At 44.1% G+C, this 26,171-nt stretch overlaps 1 protein-coding gene across 1 annotated transcript in view; it reads right to left on the minus strand.

Annotated features, from left to right (window-relative positions):
- Positions 1-26,171, minus strand: part of thsd7ab (thrombospondin, type I, domain containing 7Ab) — a gene marked incomplete at its 5' end in the record, with an annotated part of 77,208 nt that overhangs the window by 16,717 nt on the left and 34,320 nt on the right. The window contains 13 exons of the mRNA XM_031867352.1: positions 180-354; positions 1,581-1,726; positions 4,991-5,108; positions 5,623-5,738; positions 9,290-9,431; positions 10,900-11,053; positions 12,184-12,317; positions 12,686-12,691; positions 13,255-13,433; positions 21,486-21,752; positions 22,884-23,078; positions 25,421-25,524; positions 25,966-26,101. Coding sequence (XP_031723212.1) covers positions 180-354; positions 1,581-1,726; positions 4,991-5,108; positions 5,623-5,738; positions 9,290-9,431; positions 10,900-11,053; positions 12,184-12,317; positions 12,686-12,691; positions 13,255-13,433; positions 21,486-21,752; positions 22,884-23,078; positions 25,421-25,524; positions 25,966-26,101 — 1,872 coding nt within the window. The remainder of the gene's footprint in view (positions 1-179; positions 355-1,580; positions 1,727-4,990; positions 5,109-5,622; positions 5,739-9,289; positions 9,432-10,899; positions 11,054-12,183; positions 12,318-12,685; positions 12,692-13,254; positions 13,434-21,485; positions 21,753-22,883; positions 23,079-25,420; positions 25,525-25,965; positions 26,102-26,171) is intronic.

Here is a 26,171-nt window from a genome sequence, read left to right on the forward strand (position 1 = left end):
TGATTCAATATTTGAAATAAAGGCTGAGGAAATATTTGATTTATTATTATAAAAAAAAAAAGCTTAATTGCAGCCCAATTGCATCAGCTTTGAATTACTGAATTTTTTTGTAGCCTGTGTATCTTGGTTCACAGCTTGTGAAAGCATCCCTACTGTGCTAACACAGCTTATAGTATTACCTGGACAGGGAAGGGTGCAGGCCTCCTTCAGGCTGATCTGTTTGTCTCCGTCGATGGCCGGCTCCAGGCTGCTGCACTGCTCCTCGTCCACCAAGCTGCCTTCTCCGTCGCCGGAGCCGTCCGACACGAAGCAGGACATGTTTCTGTAGCGTATGCCGTGTCCACACACCACGCTCTGATGACAGGACAGGAACACCACAGAAGAGGAAAGACGATGATGAGTAACCCGCAGAGAGAGAGAGAGAGAGAGAGAGAGAGAGAGAGAGAGAGAGAGAGAGGGGAGTTACATGAACCTACAGCTACTCGCTGACAGCTTAATGTTGGTTAATTATAGCTATGGCTGCAAATCCAGACCATTAGCCATTTAAATGTCATATTAATGTGACCATTATTTAGAAAAAGACTACTTTCATGTCCAAATTACAATAAACAGAGTAGAGGATAAATAAATAGTTTGAAACAACATCAAGTGTATAAAACATTAACAACACTTTAAAGCTCGTCTGACATCTAATGAAGTTCAAAGGCACTACCGCTTATTGATTTCCTTTATCAACTCAAAACTAATCACCATGGACATGATATAGGTAAAAAGAGCTTAATCGAGAATATTCAGTTTATTTAGTTTAATTTAGACTTGAGCACAACCAAGACCACGTATCAGGTGATGCAACGCTATCTTTCTGAACACATTGGAACGTTCATTTTTTACTCCAGATTCTGAAATCAAAGCCAAAACGACTCACTCACGTCTCGGCTTTAGTTTGATTCAGTTCATCAACAAAAGAGAGCGACTCCGGACATAAATCACATCTGAAGGCATCACAATGGTTTGTGTCCACCGTACTGAGTGCTGCTTCACATTAACAATTCTCTATTGATCGTTGGACACTTGATGGAGCGAATGGAGAGGAACAAGGGACCTAAGTGAATGATGGCAGGTGACGTGTCTCTTTCTGTCGTCCCATTAAACCTGCAAAGTTTTGTTTCTTGTCACGAAGCGATGCAGCAGACCGCTGTAATAATGTGACCTGGTGGCACACAACTCAAATTGAAGTGTTAAGGCTGCCAGATCTCTTGGCGATGGTATTGGTTGACAGTAATGTATCGGCATGAAAAGTGCATTCGATTGATATTTTACTGTCCGTCTCACAGAATAACTATGCGTAGGGATTTGATGGGGTTGCTCATCAATACTAAAGACTCAATTATTCCTCCCCAGGTGTCAAGATTTCCGTCTTTCAGAATCAACTTTTGGCTCAAACTCGTGTGCGTATTGATCTCAGCCGAGCCAGGGAACTGTCAAAGCTGCATTTCTTGCAGCTGACAGAGGTCGATACGATCATCAATATTTAAAGCCTCATGGGTTATGGTATAACGTTCTGATTTATTGATCAGTACCTCCACCCGGCACTCGGACCAGTCGCTGTACTGCCAGCGGTAGCAGGGTCGGACGGGGCAGGGCTTCCACTGCTCCACCTGAGGAGGGCAGGGCCGCCCGTCGCCCTGAGAGGCCTGGACCACCGAGCGCCGCCGCCACATCTTACCTGGAGGACACACACACAGGAAGTGACATCATCAGTTTATCCTCATGCATTTTCACTTTGAGCATTTGTGCATTTTTTCCTCTTTGAAGGTAGCTTCACACAAAAAAAGCAAGAAAATAAGCTCTGTGGCAAACAAATGTTTATGATACTTGCACGTTTTGTTCAGCAAGACAATCTTTATAAACGAAGCGTGGATACAATCGGCAGAAGTGAAAAAGGTAACGTTAAGCTGTAAACAAGCTACAGCACAAAACTAAAGACTAGTGTTTCTTCTTCCAATGCTCAGTCGTCTCATTCAGCCGCTTAGTGGGGTACTGACTGACGTATTTTATGTCATAGAACAAAGTGCTAAAATCTCATTAGCTTGTATTTCAGGCATCTAACAGAAAAACCATTCAATTAACCCGTTGACTTCAAGACGAGGGGACAGTAGTAGAAAGAAAAGCTCATTTCCGGGTTTTATGACTCGTTCCTGCAGCACTCTAAATGCCACAGATTTCTATTACCGTAGTTGCACTGACTACGTATTTGTAAATGGCATTGTTTAATAAAACAATTAGGATTTAGATTAAATTAGGTCCCTCTAAAGCTAGAAAAACCACAAGAACAGGGTCCACTCTGACTAATTCTCTGTCCCAGAATTGAAACTTGCGTCTTGCATGATAGAAGATGAATCTTCAGGGATTTTCTTCTTGTTTTTCTCAGCATTTATTTTGAATAATACAATTCCACAGATTGTAAAGTGGTTATTTTCTGGACGATAAACTAAATGCAGACAGTGTTGGCAGATGTAGTGACCACTGCGGTTTACCACACGACAATCATCCATTCCCTCTGTAAACAGCTCCTTTTAAATGAGTGTGTGTGTGTGTGTTTTGAAGGCATTAAATTAACAGCGCTTCACTTAACAGAGCCGGCTCCTCTAAAAGGCCGTCCAGACTGCGCTTTTTCCCCGCCATCTTGATAGGCTCTTGGTCCACTTGAGTAAAACGGCTTTTGTTCCACATCACTCAGCAAACTATCTTTAAATCAATCGGGAACATTACGGTGGCGAACACCTCGGAGACCGTTTGATTTAAGTGCAGAACTGAAGCTATAAATTACTTTGGGAAACTCAACACAGAAACCCTGCACACACACACACACACACAATTTAAAATGCAACCTTCCTGTCAAACCGCCCCCACTCTCAAACCTCAGAACCCTTCATTTCTTGTGTATCCCACTCTCCTTTTTTACATTGCCGAGCCAGCAATCTGCTCACCTCAGAATACACCTTTGCCAACCTACGCCACCTTTCAACACACAAAACACAAATCAGGCTTCCCACACATTCACACAAACTGTACAACCTCATATCCCATTCCAACAAGAGAACATCCCACACAAGAAACACTTCAAATATGGTCCCCTCTTGCTCCTTCAGCCCTTCCTAAAACTTTTATCTTATTCCTTAAGATTTAGCAACTACTGCTGCAGCGGCTCTTCTTCAAAGCGCTCCCCACAGCCCTGAGGAACAGGAAGATGTAGTGGGACAGAATCAATTGTGTGAACCGCCGGGAACAACAAGCAGGCAACAGGAGGACACATTTTGCGCCGGTCATTTGGGAAGACTCTTAAATAAACACTTCCTCTCTTCTGCTTTTGTGAGGGTTTTCTTTCTGGACAAATGCCTCCAGTGGGAGCAGGAAGTGTCTGATATGGGACTTTTTAAGTTATCCAAGACAGGATGTTCTGCTGAGCATGCATGTTTTTACTCACACACACACACACCACACCATGCTGGGAGAAACATGTTAATGCAATAGGCTCTTACAAACAGTCCTGGGACAAACGTACTGTCTGTGAACATGGCTTTAGAAGCTTCATGTTTGCAGGCTCCTTGAGACCTACACCCTCATGTTCTTTACTTTCTGCTTCCTGCTTCACATTCACTCACGTGTACATTTACAACTTGGGGCTCACGAGTACCAACGTTGTCTTCTGGTGCGGAGCATCATAAAGTTGACTTTGTTGCATCTTCTGTGTTCGATTCTTTTGATGTTACAAGCAGCGGAGGGACTTTCAACTAAAAGTCACACCTGTTCCTCAGATGTGCTCTAATGTGCAAAAAAATGTGAGAGAAAATCTGGTATAATTATGTATTTAAAGATACAGTAACGAGATGAAGTGTGTTCTGAAAACTGTTCCGTTACCAAAGAGTTCAATGCTTTCTATAGCTTTTTGTAGCAGCGCCGAGGGAGCTGCTTATTCATGACCATTTATGCACACACGCGTGGGTGACGCGATACATAACCCTGCCATCGGTTTCACACTATTCCATGGACCGACGGGTTTCACGGACACACCAAGAAATGCAGCAACGCACCAACAAAGCCAGGAGAGATTAGAATGCAACAGCGTAAACGCGGATCTAAAATAAAAGGAGTCTCTGTCTGCATGTCTGTCCTTTGATCTTCTCGACAGCCGTTCATCCGATCGACTCCACACTTGTCGGCCGTCTAGCTGAGGATCAAAGGAAGTGCAGAGTCGAGTGTGAGGACAGGATATCATAATGAAGCGCTAACTCTAGCATTCCTACGGGATGCGGCTATGTCATGGCGGGTGTGTATGTCATTGCTCAGGATCAAAGGAAGCGTTGTGTCGAGTGGGAAGTTATTTGTATGAGCGGTTCTCCAGAGAGCAGCATGCAGCAACATCGGATCGGCCTGTTCCCAACAGGGCACTGCACTAGCACAAACAATACAGGATCTGTAAAAACTGAATGTAAACATAACCTTCGTTTGTCTCCAACGATACTTCACAGGGCACCTTTAAGTCTGTTAAGATCATCTCATCCCACACTACCTGACAGGATCAACTCTACACAGGTTGTATCAGCTTCTTCTGACTACATGGTTTCTTTCACACTGTGTGATGTATTCAAAATATAGACTTCAGACTCAAAAATGCAGAGAAACGGGACCCATTCTGTGCCATGTTTGGCTGCACAGCATGAGTTTGTAATGACAGATCAGTGAGGTTAAAGAGGCTAACCCCATTGGAGCTGAATCACTGGCCGCAGTTGCAAATTCAAGAGGTTGATGTGTTTGGTCATTTACCAACAACACAGTGGCGGTGACTAAGCTCAGCTTGTCTAATTCGGCGTGATTCGACTAGCTTTAATGCAAAGACGTTGTGTTATTTGTCCCTGAGCTTGTATTTTACTTGTTATTTACTTTGTTTGCTCTGGCTTCAGCTTTGAGCTTGAGCTGATCTTCTTACCATCTAGTCCGCACGTCTGTGAACAGACGGACCACGGCGACCACTCCGACATCTGACAGTTGACGGGACACTCGACCACACAGGAGATGTTCATCTGCCATTTCTTCTCCAAATTCAGCTGCAGCACATGTAGGAAGTGAAGAGGTTAATTCATGACGCATCAGCCGACTCAATCAGTTACGACCAGACAGCCGCTTGACCTCTCAGCACTACAATTCCCCGAAGCCTTTGTTCTGGCGGGGGACAGACTGTGCTGGGCAGCATCAGGCCAGCGAGGTTGGAATATCGAGGCCGCTGTGAAAGCCGCTCTGACACATTGTGTTTTTGTGAATGAGCCAGATGATGAAGTGGGCCAAGGGTTAAATAGCTGCGGGGACGGCTCTGCCGCGGCCCCCCCGGCTACCGTTACAGGGAGCCGAGACACATTATGGATGAATAAAACGCTCAGCCCGAAGCAACGACAACAATCTCTGCATGGGAATACTCCTGAATATTTCATGTTGCTGTGGGCCTAATAGTACTGGAAGGGTACGCTAGTATATACAATGAGTGATGTGATTAAGTCATCAAGTAAAATGAGTGTGTCAAAAAACAAAAAAAGGAGAAACTTGATGGATTTTTGCACGTCTCACCTCCTCACAGAATTTGATATCGACGGATTTTCCGTCGCTGCGAACACAGTCGAGCATCCGGGTCTTGATGCCGCTCCCACACACGGCGTTAGGACTCAGCTGACATGTGCTCCAGTCTGAGGAGAAACACAACATATTCACATTTACATTTTGGGCCGATATGAGTGCATCAGAGAGCTTGATGAACAACAACGTTCTAGAGGCCTCTAGGTGCCAGGCTGAAATACCAACAGACAATGATCCTAACATGAGGACTGCTACCCGTCAGCAGAGCACACAGCTCTACCACATGTCGCTAGTATTTACCAGGTGGCTGCTGTTGACTTTACCACCCTGGGTGCACGCAGAGAAAGAAGGCAGGTGAGAGGGAGTCATGATTTAAACGGGAGCAGGAAGCAAAAGCAAAGGAGCATTAATTCAAGTCACAAGGAAACAGCATTTCACCAGCGTTCTGCTTCTGTTTTGTTTTTCCTCCAGTTGAAGCAGGATGATGTGGCGGGACAAAACACAAGGAGACGCCGTTCAAAAGTGCTCAAATGCGTCGGCTGTCACACATTCTTTACACATCAGGATGAATAAATCCCAGACAGTGAGAATCAACCACGCTGTGTCTCGGCTTTTTAAGGGCGAACACACTGAAATGCGACGCCGCACCGTGTCGCCTCATGTTACTCTGAGGGTGCTTTAGCTCAAGCTTTTTTAAATGCAGATATAAAGCGGGTTCTAGGAAGCAGAAGCACCAGGATATCTATACAAAATATCTATTAATGTGTAAATTTCTGATATGGTGTATTGACACAGCAATATCAAACTAATTACCAGCTACGCTGCTGACATAAAGTACAATTGCCATGCCCTCACTGCACTGTAGATAGGTCTTTAAGGATGGGCGTGCCGTGCATATATATTAAAACCACTTAAGGCTCCCAGATGACTCAGCAGAATGGCGAAATACCTTGTGCTTCCCATACAGTAACTTTGACTTCAGCTCATTGCCTTTGCTGCACAACACACTTATTCCTTCTCTGCCTTCTGCCACAAAGCTCCAGCAGCACTCAAATCCCTTTAGATAATCAGTGTTGTTGTGTGTTTGGAGTCGGACTCTTAATAGCTTCTGGCTGACGAAGATCACCGTCGATAAGAGACGATTACTTTGTCAGCGAAGAGGTCGTTGAAGGTTTATAACAGCTCATTTAAATCCAATAAATCTGGCTGCCATCGGTAACCTTTTTTAATGCCAGCGTCGTAAGCGAGCCGTTTGGCCAGGCGGAGAGATTTGAGTTAAATAAGCAGGATTTAAAAGCAACATCAATACAAGTTTTCCCCTAATAAACTTCAGTGGAAATCCCCAGGGCTGTAACATGCTGTAACTTGGCCCTTCCAAAAAAAAGATATCTGTGAAGAGGAAAGACAACATATTAATCCAGACTTTGGATGCAAGTGCCTTTAAAATCACAGCGTGCAACAATAGGGGTGCTGAGGCGTCACTCAAAAAGCACGCCATCCGCTGACAAAGATGAGTGGCTGTTTTTAGCTGCAGTGAGCTCGTTTGCAAGCTCGACTCAGGGAATTGTGTCTCCTTCTTGCCGAGGAGCTTTGTGGCACTCTGGGGACTGAAAATAGGGAGATTGCAACAAGAGAGAGAGAGAGAGAGAGAGCTATAAAAGGAAAGAAACTGAAGGAGGGAGCAGCTTGGACGGTCTCAGCATCAACAGACAAAAAGAGAGCGCTTTAACCAATAATAATCTCTGCTCGTACATTATGTACATATACCCTGGGATGCCTGTATGCCACTGTGAACCCAGCAGTAGGGATTATATGTCACGTCTCCCGGTGTAACAACACAAAGGGAAGACAGAGGAGGAGGTGGGCTGGTTGAGAATGTGGGACAGCAGCTATGAAGGCAATGCTGCAAATCCACATGAAAAACAGGAACGCTGCCAATCCTTCCTTTTTTCATTTTTATTGAAATAGTTTGCTGCAGTTTTCAGGATGAGATATGAAAGAGTAGCCTCTGTGACATGTGATATGGAGGTGCGATATCCTGCAGATCAGAGGGCCGCTCGGGAAAGCTGCCAGCTCCAAGATTGGAAATCTTCCTGTTTGAATCTATACTAACGATGCATGAACTAACGATGTGAATAACAGTGTGAGAGTTGTGACTTGTAGCAATGAAAGCTGGAATCTGCAGCTCCCCTCGGCTCTACAGAGCTTTATGTTTCAGCTTATTGTTTCGCTATCTGGTCCGTAACATTAATATTTTGGTTCACTTCCACCGCTCTCATGGCGTCATTTTTCGGCTGCAGCACGCAGCTGTTTTTTGGGGGAAAAGGCTGTAATAACCCACTGTACACGACCTGCTCAGCACCAAACAGCAGACAGACACAGTGAGCGACTAGCCCGTGGACATAGTGGAGCATTTAGCAGCTAAAAAGCTAGATATTTCCCACAGGAGGAGATATGTCTACGGTCACAACTTGTTACCGCTGCCCATAAATGGCCAAACAAATCAATCAGTTACTCAGTTGAAAGAAAAGGCTCGTTCTGTTCTAAGTTATTGACGCAGATGTTACACGAAGAGGCAAACAGTCAAATGTTTTACTTGTACTTGGCATCTTTAAGGCTTTAATGGTTGTTACTGCAGGGATTTGCAGCAAAACACAATGTCTGCCCAGTCATACTTTACTTGAAAAAAACCGGCGCTCCACTGAAATACAACCGACAAACTAAAAGCGAGTCTGTGATCAAAGAAAAGCTTTGTGCAAAAAGCAGCTGTGAAAAAGACTCAAAGCAGCTCCATTGACGTTACATCATCATTGCACAACACAATGTTTGATAAAACCTTGACAGGTTCGCAGTCGTCTCACCTAAAGAGACTAAAGTAATAAAATAAAAACGCACAAGTCATCTATCGATTGCTCCTCCAGCTGTTAAAAACAGATGAGCAAATGAAGCATGTGATACTTTCAATAACGCACAGCAGCAGCTGAGCTATCCTCAGCGTGTCTGTAACCCTCTTAAACTGCAACCGGCTGATACAGATCATCAAAACAGCACCATCACAAACCAGATACTAGTGAGAACATCCAAGTCATTAGTTTATCAATATGTCATATTCTGTTCTTGGGCTACTTCAGATAAGGGTCTGATTAAATGACAATAGAAAATGTACAATGTACAACATCATCAAAAGATAAATACTAGTAAGAAAAATAGTGTTGATGGTAAAAATATGTATCACATTCTGAAGTCATACGTTCATATGTAGAACCATCGTGTGCATTAATACCCTTCCATATTCATCAAGGAATCCCCTTTAAGCCCCCATTTGGGCCTGTTTGGAGAATTTCCCCCCATCTCCTCCCCTCAACAGAGGCTTAACAGCCTCAACACCAATGAACCACAGCTGAGGAGCTAATTCTGAAACGGAGGCTGCGTTTTAAAGCCTCAAGAGGCCCGTTTTCATGTTGGCGATTTGGTTAAAGTTGAGAAAGATTCCTCCCGACACAACCATGGCAGCAGCCCAAAAACCTGCTCCACTCAAAATGCAAGGCGAGTACAGTGGAGTCGTGTTGAGGAGACGCACGTCTGCCGCATGACATTACCGAGAGGAGGGAATCCGGCCCACCGCAATCTGTATGGAGACGTGGTTTCACGTTTCCTTTACCTGTGATGTTGTAGAAGTAGTTGAAACAGTTGAGGTTCAGGCTGCAGGGCTCCTTGTCCGTCGTCTCTGGACACTCCCTCCCCACACTGGGCGAGCGCAGGGTGTACGCCGCCCGCACCCGACTGTTGGTTCTGGTACACGGCTGAAACAGAGACAAAACGTTTCTAAAACTGAGGAAATGACTAAGCAGTCCGTATGGCAGAGGGTGATAAGAACTCAACACAGACATGTCCCTCAATTTGCCCACTTCTGGATTATTTCCCAGTTTATTGGGCAACAATTCATTAAGATTTATGTCAAAACATCCAGGCTTTGTCCCTGGAGGGATGTTTTATTGTTGTATTTCTAAAAATATTTAAGTAAAGATCCCCCCCCCCCCCCCCTCTCTCTCTCTCTCTCCTGGCATTCCCAGAATGTGGAATTTGATTCTTTTCCAGCAGGAAATGACAGGAGGGCTGAAACATTAACATTCTGCTGGGATGGTAAAACACCAGATCCTACACGGTCATTGCTCGCAAAGAAGAGAGTTGGGGGGAGAAAATGACAGCCTTTTGAATATCTCCATCGCTGGCACGATGAATAAAACATACGAGAGGCCCCCGCTGACGCCACCGCAGACTCCAGTACGAGATTGGAATTGTGGGAAGTCGGCGTGTCAAGCTCTTTGGGAGAGAATAGGGTGTGATTAACAATGGCCAGGGTGCTGCTGGGTGAACAGCAGGTGAAGCCAGAGCGGATAAAATAGCTTTTTTTCTCCTTTTACCACGAATCGGGGGTGTCAGGGGCGTCGGGCCTGAACATGATGTTCCGACACCTTGCGTGTTTTTGCAAACGCGAGAACGAAGATTGCACACACACACTGAAGCCTGCAGGTGTGCGCTTTGCTGCGATTAAATCAGTGAGCAGTGTCTCCTTACAAAACCAAATTGGCAACGTCTTCATATTTTACTGAGTGTGAAGAGGTCATGATTCAGAGGGAGATGCACTCTCATGCCCTCCTCATTTTTCCATAAACCTGTAGGCTAAAATGAACATTTATGAACTAGATTCCTTGAAGCGTCAAGTATCTCACTGTATAATCTTACCATAAATCTATATTTTTCTGAAAATACATCTAATTACTTTCGCTGTTTGTGGTTATCTGTACAAAGGACGACAACAAGCTCGGGGTAATATTTTACCCAGCTTTCATGTTGGCCCGTACATCACTGCTGATGTAGAGAGTAGTGTGTGTGTCTGTGTGGGTGTATATCACAAAATGTAAATTTGGAAACCTGCTCGGGAGTTCTGAGTCTTTATCATAAATCATCTTCCTTCCCTTCTGAATGCACAGTGAGCACAGTGTAATATAGGTGATGTATAAGCCATTCCTCCTGCTTCCCGGTTCATACATCTCTTTTATTCCACCTTGGTGGACGAGAAATAACCTGTTGACAAACAATTTACGCGCTGCTCACAATGATACAGTGCGGCTACGCTTCCAATTCCTCGAGCCTCGGAGAAAATATTTCTGACAAGAAAAAGACATCAAGATAAATCTCAGAGGGCTTCAACACAAGCCTGTCCCATATCTGAGCCGGATGGCTGAGCTGCTTGCTCTCTGATCTCACCAGGCTGCAGCGGCTCCAGGGGCCCCAGTCGTTAAGGACGCAGTCCTCGGGACAGGGCAGGCGGCTCTCCCTGGCCCCCAGGGGCATCTCCTCGGGGTCGCACAGGTAGTCGTCCACAGACTCCGACGGCCCGTCGATGGTGTTCAGCATGCACCTGTGGGATTGATGCGGGAAAAAACACAGAGTTTGACCTCATTTTAAGCTGAAACGGGCTGAATTTAACACCTGAAAGTAAGTTCTTTCATTTGATATTTTTAACAAAGTAAATGCATCTAAAATATTATTACAACACATGAATAGATACAGCACAATAAATATGATACTGTTTTTATTTCTAACTGAATCCTGGCTTTCCTCAAATGCCGCAGACGTATTTTTAGATTTCCTTGCTCTGAATAGCAGCGTCTTATCCTCCAGATGAAGGGGAGCGCAGGCTGCCTCTTCTTCACTGATAATGTCCCCGGCTCTAAAGACCAGAGACTTAACCGAGGTCATTAGAGTTTGTGATTTCACTGTGATTTTGCATCAGCCAAAGCCTTTAGACTTGATCATCACAAGGGGCATGGACGTGGATGTAATGTCCTTGTGTCTTATTATTTCTGTGTGTGTTTTTATATCCACTGTTTTTTTTTACAGCCCCACGACATTTGGTTCTCTATGCCTCACAAAACATCAAATTACAGTCTTATAGGTCTAATTACAGAGTATGTATCGGCATGTGCACAACATTAATCCAAAAGTTTGAGTTCCACCCAACAGGATTTGGCAGCTTGTCGGCTGTTGACTTTCATCTGAACCACGTGAAGACAGATTTGCACAGATCCTCTGCATGTTTCTTCTTTCCCTAAAACATTTTTCCAAATCACTTTACACAAGGCAATCGTATTAATCTGAATTTAAATGAGCACGTGTCAGCTGTAGTGCAGGTCTGACAGCCTGCAACTGCTCGAGATCAATCTGCAAATGACTTTATTATTAATAATAACAAAAGATAAAAGCTTAAAAGAGTCCCTCGTGTTCAGAAAGCCTCGGGCGATGTCTTCATGTTGCTGGTCTTGTGTGATCAAACTCAGTTTAAGAAAAGCAGCACATCTACACATTTGACAATCACATTTGTTAATATCTCCACTTGAAAATAAATTTAAAAAAGCAATTTATTATCAGCATTATTGTTCCGTTGATTGACCAATCAACTAATTGTCTCATCGTTGCAGCACTAACACACACCTGCTTTTACTACTGCGTATATAAGGAACATTAAAGGACAGACGGCTTGATAGATACCGGACTTTTCTGGTCTGGACGCCTTCGCCGCAGTTCTCTTTTAAGTCCAAGTTGCTGACTTTCCACACGCTCCACGGCTCGGCCACCCACACATACTGATTGCAGTCGCTCTGACAAGGCACCACCTCGTACACCTGAGGACGGAATAACCTTTTTTATGCGCTTAACGTGTTCTCCATGTGATTTGAAGTAGATACAGCAGCAAGTCAAAGGGGAGCAGATTGGTAGTTTTACTTCTGGGTTGACCCAACTCATGATTATAATCATCCTACTCGTGAAAAGGAAATCTATATTTCTATAAATATTTCCTCTGAGCTCTGTGATTCTTTGGCTCGGCTCTGAGTTTTAACTCGGCCAACGTGATTATTTCTGCCCCCAGTGCAGCTCTGCCTCTGGGAGGATATTGTGACTGTTTACATCTATCTGTCAGCGACCCACTGACATCTGTGACACTTAACATCTGCGACTACATTAACAAATAGCTGAGGAAAGCTGCTCTTACCTGGGCCTGCAGCAATGAGTCAGATCCGGCGAGCATTGGGGCGGATTAAAAGGAGACGGACAGATTAATGAGCACATGCCAACTGTTCATATAGTGCAGAACCTATGATTAATGCAACATTCCAGAGGACATAATCAGAAAAGCCTCTGGTATAAATACCTGTGTGAACTCAACAGAAACACACACACATACCGCTTAATCTACTGACGCTCTCGGGTCCGGAAAGCATTTCATTTTTGCAAATCATAGAAACCTTAAGGAGTCAACTGACACACGTTGGGATCCATTTATAGCACCCATCGCTGTCTGCTCAGCAAAAAAACGAGTGCAGCAATAATGAGGGGAAGGTAGAGGAACGCTGTGCAGACTCAAGTTTACTGTATTATTCATTAACACTTTCCTCCTGGCCCTCTCTCCAGTGTTGGATACATATAACGAGTATCACACTCGTAATAAGTATGATTACATTGTAGCACAGTTACTAAATATTCAAGAATCAGGTTTTGTTCTCTCAGCCACCAATTCAGACTTCCAAAACTTAGACTGGGTTTCAGTTCCAGCGACTGTACCTGGTTGATGTGGTCCAGTTTGGGACACGGCCGGCCCCCGTTGTACGGCTTCTCTCGGAGCCATTTAGAGCGAACTTTCACCCCGCTGCCGCAGGACTTGCTGCAGCGCGACCAGTTGGACCATTCGCTGAGCTTACAGTCTGAAGGACAGGGGATGATGCACGCCTCCTCAATGTAACCTGAGAGGAAGACAAAAAAATGATTTTTTTTTTGCAGAAATCAAACACATTTGGATGTATGAGTGTGATCTGGAAAGCGCGCATGCGCAAAAGTCACAGCGCAGGATGTGCCATGTCGGCAAATTAGCCCAAACACGGACACAATCTCGTTTCCCGTGCTTTGTGGGGAGGAATTCTTTGCCGTGTCATCACCATTCATATCTTCACTGTTTATGATTAAATTAGAGCGCAAAATTGTTGACAAGAGCACAAAGTTCTTAATAGATCTAGCCTCTTATTTGTGTGTGGACCAGATTGATGCAATTAACTGCAAAATGTTCTTTATATTGCAGAAAAAAATGCAATGCCTTTGTTCCTGATTTAGTGCAAAAACTGAAAGACAAAATGACGATTTGCTTCTTTTTAGTCTGTTTCAATGAATGACTAGACAGCGTAGTGTAGTCTGTTATTAATTATTTCAAAGGGGAAACGTATTCACCAGAAAATTGATTCATTAGAAATGAGCTTTGAAGTAAAACCTTTGTTCTCTCTGCATCCCACCAGCAGCCTCTCAGCCGCCGGGCTCAGCAGTGACTGCTGTGGAGAAAGACGGCCGTGGCTGGTTCTAGAATCCCTCAGACGACTTTTGTGTTCATTATCTCGTATGAAACTACATTTGTCCTAATTCCCAAAGGTTGGTTTTTTCTTTTCGATCTAAGAAACAGGCATTAAAGTTCAAGAGCTCTGTAAATGCTCGATGAGGAAAAATACCCAGCTGCAAGAGCAAACTATTAACCGATACTTCACAAACTAATCTAAATGCACTTATTGATTTTTAGCCCAGTGGAATGAAAACAGGGTCCACATTCAAAAGCACCATCATATGGGTTGTTACATAAAAGTGTAAAAAGTCTACCAAAGGAGAGGTTGGGCCCGGCAATGAGCTTCATTATTTCAATCCGTCTTCCTCGGCTCACAGGGTCACGACACTGTCAACAGGACTGATTCTAAGACTCTCCCTCTGCTTGTTACTTGTGTGTTCTTTGGACTCTTTCACCATCTCTTGGCGTTGGTTTCCTCTGCTTTCTCCAGCACACACACAGGCCAAGGTTCAGTCAGATATGCTGAAAAGATATTACTACTCTGAACTTTTGGCTGTGTCCGTAACAACATGATGTTTATCCTCCCAAAGATTTTTCTTTTTTACGAGGCAGGAGTCTGTTTAGCAGATAGAACCTCATTTATTTTTCAAGGCTCGTGTAGCAGCACCGGCCTGTAAATCAGTTTAGCCTTTGATTAAGCCAATCGATGAGGTGAATGAGCCGGGAAAGTGGAGTGTCTAACCACTTCCTCTCTCACACTGCTTGGCTCTTTAGTGAGAGAGGAAGTGGCGCTCCGCTGACGGACGGCTTTGCTGAAAACACACTTCCCACCATTTGAGATTTCAGAGGAATCCCACAGAGGTTACAGTTACAAATCAATTTTTTGTCAATGTATATACTGTATATGCGAGTCATTTTTCACAGTCTTGCTGAGCACATATGTTCCTCTGTAGCACCGTCGTGCCTCACACTGAGCGGCCGGGCGCAACAACACCTGTCTGCTGCTGGAGAACATGGAGGGTAACCAGAGGGGAGAGCGGTGGGTACTCAAATCTTCTGCTCAGAAAGTTTGTCCCGCAGCTGTTTTGAACAAAACTCAAAGGTCAGTCAGTTTAGACTAAAAATAGCATTTAAATATACACATACAGACAAAGACATGTGGCTGTGTTGGTGTGCTGCTAAAGGTGTTGCTGATGAGATGAAATGAAATTCAGAGAGTCAAGTTTGAGTAACACTCCCACATGTTATGAGGCTCATCAGACACCAAAACACTGCACAACAGCTAATAATAGAGCGAGACAGGATCTCACAGCTTTAGTTAAGAGTTCAGAGTAAACAGTGGAACTATGCCGACTATGTTGCAAAGTTATCTATCATGATATTATATTGCTGCAAAAGATGAAACGTTTTTTTCCGCATGACCCTGATTTTTTTAGTTTTTTTTACAGGGAGCCACCTGCAGCGGTCTAATTGAAATCAACAGGGAGGCTTTTGTTTTGCTTTCTGATGCAGTGAAGCAAACATTAAATATAGCCGTAGCATTGCTCAGGATGAGTGATGACATTGTGTGCATGAGACTAAAACCACCTCAATCTGGCAACCAAAGCCAAACAAACCCGAGTTCTCTTTCAGCCTCAAACCTCAAACGAGTCCTTTGGTTTGTCTTTCCTGTGTCCGTCTCTCAGCACAGCCACAGACCGCTGCTGCCAAAGGTGGTGGCCTCTTGCTCAAAAGCACTTCAGCCAGAAGGATGATTGGAGCTTAAAAACAGGGATAAAACTGAGCTGAAGGCGACAGTTGAAGGGTGAGCTCGCTGCCCAAAACTATGCTGACCCAAAACCGAGCAGTACCATTCCTAATATGATTTTTAGAAAAAGTCTTCCTAATCCAGTCCGGACTAGAGTCCCGGCCGCAACTACACTCGCTGTGACATAACGATCACATCCACACACACACATGCATGCAGGCATACACTACTGCTGAGTCCAGATCAGCATCTCTGCATCAACACCTTGCTGACCTCAGCGTGGCCTCTGAAAGAAGACCTCCCACCGTCAGTCCTGGAGTCAGGACCGGTCGCTCTGAAACACCGACGCCGTCGCTTCAGCTCTCTCACGGGCGCGAATGCTGCAGCGCCTCAGCCTGCGGTTCACTCGCAGTACAACCGATATCAACGTGTTAGGTGTCGTGCCAAGTTCTCCCGGAGGTCTTGGGTTGAGTCCAGGTAGGAGATCACTTCTTTTCTGGCCTGTAGAAGTCAACTTGGAAGCTGGCACTCCTCCTGCTGCAATTCCCAAAGCGGTTGTAACTGCTGACTGCTCAACTCCACCTGAGATGTTAACAACCTCACTGCCCAGCCAGCTCTTGAAGCTCCCAGTGGTAATTAGGATGTGCACTCAAACACCTCTGGAGGCAGACCAGCTTTCTAACAACAGCCAAAGTCTATCAGCATTCTGCTGAGAGCATTAGCAACATTAACAATAGATTAATCATGCACATGCATGGTAATGATCCGTTGTTGTTTTTTTTTGCACATGCAGGAACCCATTATCATTTCGAGCATGTTTAAAACACACGTAAGTGATATTTTGATGCAGAAATACTAGAAAACCCCAAAGTATGGCACATCAGAATCAGAAACTGTTTATCGCCAAGTATGATTGCATATACAAGGAATTAGGATTGGTGATTGCTGCCATAATCAAGAATATAAATATGAAAATGTACAATAGAATATGATCAACAAACAGTATAAGAGTATGTTTAAATGAGTCTGTTATTAAAGTGCAGAAGCGTTGTGCAGGGACGTGTAAATGTACAACCAACTGCATATAAAAGTGCAGAAGATTGATAACCTGCACATCGATCCATTTGCTGATTTCCCCGAAGCTCTGTAACTTTCTTGGAATCTCTGGCATTCCTCCCAGAAATTTATGTAACTCAATTCCAGAGTTTTCAGTTTTTTAGAAGCTGTTTTATCCAAATGAGTGTTTTCTTTACACGTAGCTTGTGTAAGTGAGACGATTCCTGAATTTCTCCTCTGGGTATCTATAAAGAATCATCTTGTCTTACGGTGCAGTTTGTAACACTAAAGTGTACTTAATGTTTAAAGTTTGTTTTGTCTCTAACCTGTGAAACATATATTTGTGTAATGTAACTAAGAAATGATACATTCTCTCTACAATCTCAAGAGCAAAATATCTTTTTGAACACAGAACCAATAGAAATGCTCGTGATGTGATACTCTGCTGGATTGATGTTTGTAATGGGACTTTTCCTCAAATTCTTTTGCATCTGCAAGGATCCACTAGTATGCTGGGCCCCTGGGTGCCCAACGAGGACCCCCTGATGGTAGATCGAGCCAGAATAAAGTCCGGCTGAGTGAGCGCAGCGTTGGCCTCTGAAACCACATTCTGTCCGCTCTTTGGGCGGCTGGCCCGGGAAGCTCCACACAAACCTTTTTGGCTCCAGGAATCATCCAACATTACAACCTGATTTCTGACCGGTTACTACCCCCCCCCCCCCTGCACCACAATCATCCCCAGGCCATCAGGGGCAGTCTAACCCCTGCTCTGGAAATAACCGAGGAATAAGAGAGAGTCACCATAGGCCAGACGGACCCTTTGATGTACGTAACTGACCCCAACAGACGCTGAGATCGGTCCTCAAACCTCCACAAACATGCTGCATGTTGTAACATTCACTAAGGGTCGTCATGCACCGGCAAATCTGTTTTCTGCAGTTCTGTCCGAGTTCACAGGTCCTCAGCACGACGCTTGCCCTTAAGCTTTACCCTCCACGGCTCCCCAGAGTGACTGCATTCCCTCCTCCTTTACCACATCCTGCTAAGACGGGGCCAAGGCCCCTGGAGCCATCCTGTGGTATTAAGTCATGGTAAAGGTCGTAACATCACGGGTCACTTATCGTCATGAATATAAGAGCGATATGAGTAATGTCACATATATACATATATATATATAGCAGGGCATTTGCCGTGACCTTGCACAGTGTTGATGGTAGTAGTTACTGTTGGCGGGTGGATATTATATTATAGAGGTAGACCAGGATGGTTTCAGTCTTTAGCTGAGCTGGTAGGTCCGTGGCATTGAGTCTCTACCATCCAAGTCTCAACTTGATCATGAATTGACGACAACACATTAATTGGATCTTTTTGTTTCTGACTCCAGATGGCAACTAATAGAATCAGGAATCTGTCATTGGGATGTTACTTAGGTCACGATCCGGTGCAGTCAGCCGCACGCAGGATCCGCGGAATGCAGACTGATGCACATGATGTGGAACTTGAGCACACAAGCGAGCTCCGCCCAGACGCTTTGAGCCGTACGCCATCAGCAACATCTGCTGAGGTTAGCACAACAAGCCACAGTCACACTATGACGAGCGCAAATGAAACGGCGGAGCTGGAAGAGCCACTAGGGGGTTCCTGGTCAGCAACAACAAGCAACAGACAGAGACAGAGACAGAGACAGAGACAGAGAGAGAGAGAGAGAGTCGTGTATAGGACGGTGTGTTGGCATTTCTCCACAGTTACATGTGAATGGACACACATCCAACAGGCTAACGCACATTCAAAGGCATTGCATCAGTGGTACGATACATAAATGACAGGTGAATGTTTAAATACAGCCACGGTGGAATACATGTAAGCACTCCTCCTAATGCACACATTTTACTTCTCTATTCATTTTCTATTTCATCACGTAAGAGATGTGCTTCAGTTTTATTGTGACCTGTTGCCTTTTGGGAAAGTGTTCGTTGTTGGTACAGCGTAATACAGGTGTTTGAAATGTTCCTTATTTCTATAATGGAAATGGTAAAGCAAAGTTGACAGTGGCCAACATGTTACCTCGGTCCCCAGCGAGAGGATTTAATCTTTAACACTACAGTCGGTTCAAAATAAATGAAAAAGCATCCTTTAGTATTTGTGTACCCTTACACCCCTAATATAACTCACTTCTTGTGATATTGATTGTGACTCTCTCTGCAGGCAAGCTCCACTTTGATCTGGTATATGATTCATATATATATACATATATATTTCAAAAACACATTTCCAAAATTATGTTCTCTGTATGTCAAAATGACCAAATTCTGAATAAGATGGCTCATTTATTGAGAACTGTTGAGAACAGCAGACAGCGTTACAGAACCAGGCGAACTGGAAAGTGAGCAATGCCACAAAGCTCGGATCACCGTGTACTTTTAATGATAATCCCCTTTTTTTCTGTTGATGTCTGTGGAATACAGAGATAACGGTGGCACAGTTCGCCTGATCGACATCATGGCCGAGGGCATTGTGTCAGCAGCAGAGTCGAGGAAAGACCGCGTCTCCTCCTCTGTCGAGATTGAAAGTGATGACGGCTGAGCTGCACAGAGAATGGCACAAAAAAATGAAGGAGGGAGCGGCAGAGAGGAAGGAGGAGAGGAGGAGAGGAGCGACCGAATGAGGATAAAAGAGAGAGATTTAATGATATCTTTGAGATTCAGCCGCATGAAAGTGTTTTTGTTTTTCTGTGCACCTCAAGGAACATACCGTTTGTCTGAGCTCATTGAAGCTTGAAGATGAATGTGTGGATGCACATCACATAGGTGTAAAAATACACAGAAAATACACACACACACACACACACACACAAGCCCATCCTTACGACATGCCCTTGTCACACCCACACCCAGATTAACTGATGCATATCTGGATCTGTGACTCACACAAGGAGACTAAAACCATGTTTATATATGCACAACACTGATGTATTCATTTGAACATCTCCCGCATTCTATTTCACAGCAATTTCACAACGACTTTCTGAGCCAGGATTCTTTGCTTGAAGTATTTTGGTTCCAAGATAAAATACCATACAACGAGGAGACAAATGATTGTGACAGGAGTGTGCCACAAACAGGCCTCCTTATGTGAAATTCAGTATTCAAAATGAGTCGCCAGCCTCCATAGGAGGGGCTCTCATAGGCGCACAAACAATATCCTTCACTTCAGATGAATATTTAACAGAACAAAAAGTTATTCTTGCATCTGCAGCATTCCGTGTATTTCTCACCTGAAAACCAAGAAGTCGAGGCTGGAGAGGGAAAACAACGTAACCTACTTAACCTCAAGTTTCTACTTCTGCACATCGGTGCAGATTTCTGTCAGAGCTGCTTCCGTCATCGGGGTCAGAAGGCCAAAATTTACATCGTTAGTCGACCCAAACTGTGATATTTTCTCACTGACCTCTAACATTACGTAGCCATTCAGATAGTCCTGGTCTCATTCATCAAACAAGACACATGTATTTACACAATCGGGGTCTCTGTAACTCCACTGAACACACTCAACAGTTTTCAGTGGGACTCAGTAAAAAGAAGTTCCAATGAAAACTAGTTTTAATGAGTTATTAAACACCATCTTTCAGCAACAACCTGCACACATCCACCAAACGCAGGGTTAGGGAGTGGAGGTTTGTCACGAGTGCATGGCTCTGTGCTAGGCTAACTCATTAGCATAGTAGCATGGCTTCCTAACATTGTAGAGAGTGACATAAATGCACCTTTCCACCAGTGAGGACCAACATTCTGACTTTGTAAATTACCTTTTTTCATCGTTGACATATTCAATAAATTAATTTCTCCGTACAGGCTGCCGCTCACCTCTTGAATGTACAACAACAAATCTGTGCAGGCTTGAAAATGTTTCCAGCCAAAGTGGCTGGAAGATCATAGTATTAGCACTTACTGTATACTGGAATATAATTAAACTGTAAAGTGTACCTCATTTAAAGTGATACATTCAGTGTTATTCACCTTTAGTTCCCTATTTCCCTCCTTCTTGTCTCCCGCTATGAAGTCTGGCCTTCTGCTCGTGAAACGCGTCATTTCATGGAGGTTGTGATGCTCTAAACAATTTATCCCGTTTAACAGCCGCAACAGTTGTTACATGCTGTAAGCACAAGTTTAATTTAGTTGGTTGTGATTGGCCGGTAGGCCCAGTCCCGTATACACGCATACAGCATGCGCAGCCCAAATGACTGGGGGTCTGATGCAACGTCCCGCTGGGATTTGTCCCGGTGTACCATATGGCCAGTACACCACTGGACTGAAGGGACAGCACACCAGCAGCTTTCTCCAGTGTGTGTAAGAAAGTGGCGGGGGGTCTCCATAATTTACTCGGCAAAGATGACATTAAATCGCAGTCGGCGACTGGCGAACATCAATTTAGGACTCTGTGTGAGTCAAGACACAAGAGTCAAACCGAAATCATATTTTGTACTATTGATGGAATTTTTCCAAGTGCAGTGTGTCTGAATGTAGCAACAACTCTGAAAACATATTCTCATAACGATTCGCATGGTTCAATATTTATTTTATTTTGGTAATTTGGATGAACCAACCCTTTAACAAAGCAACAGACTCTATGATTGCACACCCACACGCACACGCACACACGCACACTCACCGTGACTGTTGCAGCGTGCGGTCTCCACCAGCCTGTTGTCCTGGTCGTAGCACACCATGGCCTGGTAGCGGTAGCCCTGTCCACACTCCTTGATGTCTCCCTGGACCTTCATCCCCAGGACGCTCTCCACTCTGCCTCCCTCGGGCAGGATGCAGTCTGACCAGTTCCCCACCGGCTGGGCGTTGTACTTGTCACAGGGGCAGTACTGCGTCTCACTCAACGGGTACATTTGCGTGTTCTTGCACTTGTCTTTCTTCTTGCTCCTCCCTGAAGGAGAGCAGAATGACAGAGATGAGCAGAACAGCTTCGGGAGAGGTGACTCTGCTGATGTTGCTTGGATTTCTGTCTCTGTACGGCGGATGAGTCTCAGCATATTTAAGGCCACTCTCAAGGCCTTTGGGATAGTCAGGGATAGTTTACTCACAGAGGAAAAAGGCTGGATGACTCCCGATGATAGAATACGCTGGCAAAATTGTTTCAAGCAGAGTGCTCTTTTACTCTAAACAGCTCGACGTTTGTTTCATTTTTTTTTATCCTCAGACATGTCGTTAATATTGCGAACCATAAATCAATGTGCAAATTTGTTTTCTTGTGACATCAAGAGTTGCTTCCCATGCAAATGAGAAGATACATCTCTGATGACTTTCTATCAAACTGCCCACAGCATATTCACCTTCAGGTGCCAGTGTCTCAAGCACGCTGTAGGTTTGACTGTAAATCTCCTTCTCTGCATTAAGGTAGTGTATCCTGCATTTGGACCACAGCTGGTTCTTGCTAATTACATCTTACGGATGCAAACTGCAGCGTAGCATGCTATAGTGTGTCTGTAAAGGTCAAAGTGACCAACAGGCAGCATTTTGCTCAATATAATGATCCATCTTTACTACCCTCTTCAATAAAACTGAGGATGTTCACAAAGTGTTTAAATGCATTAGATGACCTCTCTGCTCTTTTATACTTGGTTCAAAAGATTTCACATTAGAGTGAAATAAAAGCTTTTTAAATCCACTCCCTCACAGTTTAAAGTTGACTCCTTCCCCCCTGTAACCTCCAGTAGAGGTGTCTTAATGCATCGCAGATCTCATTTCATGTCATTTTGCTTTTATGGCGGTGATGCACAGGGAAAATGTCTGGGGACGACCTGACGGATAACAAAGGCTGAGGAGTTATTTCAGATTTGTTGCTTTAATTCCTCTAGAGCACTTGGCTGGCAAGAAGTACCTGAAGAGATTTATGACCTTGTGTTTAACTTTAGTGCTCGTCTCTTGGAGCGCTGCCCACCACCGTTACCCCGTAAGCTGCCTGGTAACGCAGACGCTACAGCTACAGTGCAAATAAGCCCGTCTGAAAACAGCAGCCCATTGTTTGTGCTGTGTCTCTCTCTCTCTCTATTCTCACCGATCAACGCCCTCTTCCTGGTGCGGACCCCCACACAGTCCGCTGTGCAGGACGAGAACTTGGACCAGTTGGTCAGCTGGCAGTCGTCCTGGCAGGGCAGCTGACAGCGCTGAGTGATGGCGGGCATGGCCTTGGCGCATTTCAGACACTCGCCGATGTCGGCCTGCGTCCCGTCCAGCTGGCGACAGGACACAGCTGGAAGAGTGAGAGGGAGATGGGTCAAAGAGGCTTCATCAGAATATAAAGTGGTTTCATCTTTTATTTGTTCCAACAGATGGATTGATTGTCATAAGACAATGACACATGGTAATAAAAGAGGTAATGAGTGAACTACAGAGGCACTGGCCACACTGTGAATATATATATAACTTTAAAGGCCTTATGGCAACGTCCATATTTCTATTTACTGTTACTGTATACTGCTACTCAATACAATTCAGATATTCAACTATTTACTATTTATTTCACATTTTATATATAAAACACACAAGCAGCTTTTGAAATATGGTGCATAATGTCAAGTTTAATATAATTAGATTAGAACAACACAACTGTATATAAACTAGTTTTACAATTAAAACATTTTAATACTGTTTCCAAGTAATTGCATCTATGTGTGTTAATAATCCAATGAGAGGAGCCGTACTTCTACTTTTGACTTAGTTTGACATTTGGGGACCAAAGAGTTAGGTGAGAAAGTCTGAGGCTCACTCATTTAATAGTCCAGCACATAACCTCCCATTAAAGCACAAACAACATCATTTGAATTAGTGAACTTTGGAAATGTTGCAAGGCAGATTTTCTTAGTTTTGGATGTAGCCAGGCATGCTGTTTCACCCTGTTTCCTGTCTTTATGCTAAGCTAAGCTAACCTGCTGCTGTCTGAGTAATACCAATCTTCTCATCTAACACAAAATGTCAAACTTTTCCTTTAATAATTCAAAGAAATGTGAAATGCATGATTGGTATTTCTACTTTTAAAGGGATACTCCAGTGACTCATGACACTCCTCAGAATAGATAAAGCTCACCCACAGCCACACAACACAACTCCCTGTCACGAGTTAAACGACTGTACTGCTCCTTTAAATACAGTAAGAGATCCAAAATAGTCTTCCCCCACTGGTGAGCAACATAACATCAAATAGAGATTTTAAGAGGGCGACTAAAGAGTCAATGAAAAATAGATCATAACTCTATAACTCAGATTACATCTCACAGGGAACAAAAAAACTATTATAAGCATCACAGACACAAATGCATCTCTACCTCAATTGGATTGAAGCCCACAAGTCAATTTGTGTTGGCTTGCATCATCCCATTCTTTGTTCTCTCAATAAAGGGTATTATTACTTGTGTTGCAGCAAAATTTCCTTTTCTTGTGATGCAGACGCTCTGCAGGGCTGTACCTTCATAGAGAAATCAATCCCCCCCCCCCCCCCCCGGACACTGCTATGGTTAGTGTGTGTCCGTCTGGTGGTGTGTTAGGTCACGTCTTATCTTCTGAGAGTGTGTGTGTGTGTGTGGGTGTGTGTGTGTGTGTGTGTGTACATGCTTTCAGTTCCTATGTGTTTTTTCCTTGAAGGAAAGCCTCTGTCCAGGTAAACAACAGAATACACTGTCAGAAAAAACACAGACCAGAAAGGACAGTGCGTCTTTTTTGGTTTACGTCAATGACAGAAGTGACAGAGGGGTGAAAACATGAACAGGAGGGTGCAAACATCAGGTGTCACATGGTATGATATCAGCGAAAAGCTACCCAGAATCTGGGATAGCGCTGTGGTATGTCTAAAGAAGACCTTAAAGCATTTTCATGAATAAATTGATTCTTCCGTCCATTACTGTAAGCTAGCGAAGACGAAACAGAAATATAAGCACTAATAATGGCCTTCTATAGGAGCGCGAACATAATGAAATTGATCATTCTGCGTGACCCCCTGAAATTGAATTTTTATGAAAGCCTCCCAGGACTATATGGCACATCCATCCTCTAAGAAAAGGCTTTTAAAGTGGGAGAGCCACAACTCCTTTACAGTACTTGTCACTTATGCATGAAGCCGGGAGTTTGGGCTGTCGTATGCTATAGGCAAGGTGCAGCATCTTCTCCCAAATCTCAACAAGAGACAATTGATTAAAATTTCATGACAAGAGCCCGGGGTGAAAAAAAAGCCAGCAGTGAAACAAGCCAAACTGTCAAACGAGTCTCGAGGGGCACATGATGAGCTGTGACACATTTCCTTCCCAAACTCAGGAGGATAACAACAAATGATTTAATAAAATAAAAACAACCAGAAAAAGAAAAGGAGTCTCTTGCTGACGTTTTTAGGAGTGCCGACTTCAGTTTGTGTTGCGTCGTGTAAGTGGGAGGATTAGATGTGGGGTCTGAGTAAATTGGCCTTTTCTCTAAACCCTGGCACATCCATCTGCTGCTTGGTGGCCGGGCTCCAGATGCACCGAAATGAGCAAAGATTTAATTTACGGCGATTAGGAGCGGTTCAGTGAAGATGTGGAGGGGAAATGGAGAGATTGGGCTAGATACCTCTTGTTTGGAGTCCTGGTCCGCAGGTCTCCACCGCACCGGGATGGTCCTGTCTGAGAAACCACGGCACCAGCTGGCACTTCCTCCATTTGTGTGTTTTCCATCTGGAATAAATGAGGACAGTGAAGGTATATCAATGCATCCATAGTGTTCACTATCACACCATTCACCACGCAAGAGAGTTAATAAATATACTAATAATAAATAAATATATAAATAAATACAGAAAATAAAGTGTGCATCTAGAAATAAACACATACATACAAGCAAACTGATACAGTATGCAAGTGTACAGAATTGTGTTTCTTTATATCATATTTACATATTTGTACCAGAATAAATCATTACAGAACAAGCAAATACTGTCAAACAAAACAAAAAATTGTGTGTTTGGCCGTATTTGATAATACAGGAAGATGAGGTGCGATGCTAAAAACAGCGATGCTATAAGGTCCTTGACATCAACCCTCTGATACTTTGTCAATTCAAGCAGTAAAAGCATGAAACCTAAAATCCCCGTTATCGGATCGCCGTAGAGCTTTTACCTGAACCCTGGACAGACTTTGGGGACCTCACAGTCCCTCTCCTCCTCCAGCACCTCTGGACAGTCCTGTCCTCCGTTGGATGGCAGCTGGATGATAAGACGTTTCCTTGATTGCTTTCTCTTCACAGCGTTGCCAGCTGAACACAAACACACACACCCCCACACACACACACACACACACACACACACACACACACACACACACAC

This window comes from Anarrhichthys ocellatus, unplaced genomic scaffold (genome assembly GCF_004355925.1).
Source record: "Anarrhichthys ocellatus isolate YVR2014 unplaced genomic scaffold, GSC_Weel_1.0 scaffold39, whole genome shotgun sequence".
Taxonomy (NCBI): Eukaryota; Metazoa; Chordata; class Actinopteri; order Perciformes; family Anarhichadidae; genus Anarrhichthys; species Anarrhichthys ocellatus.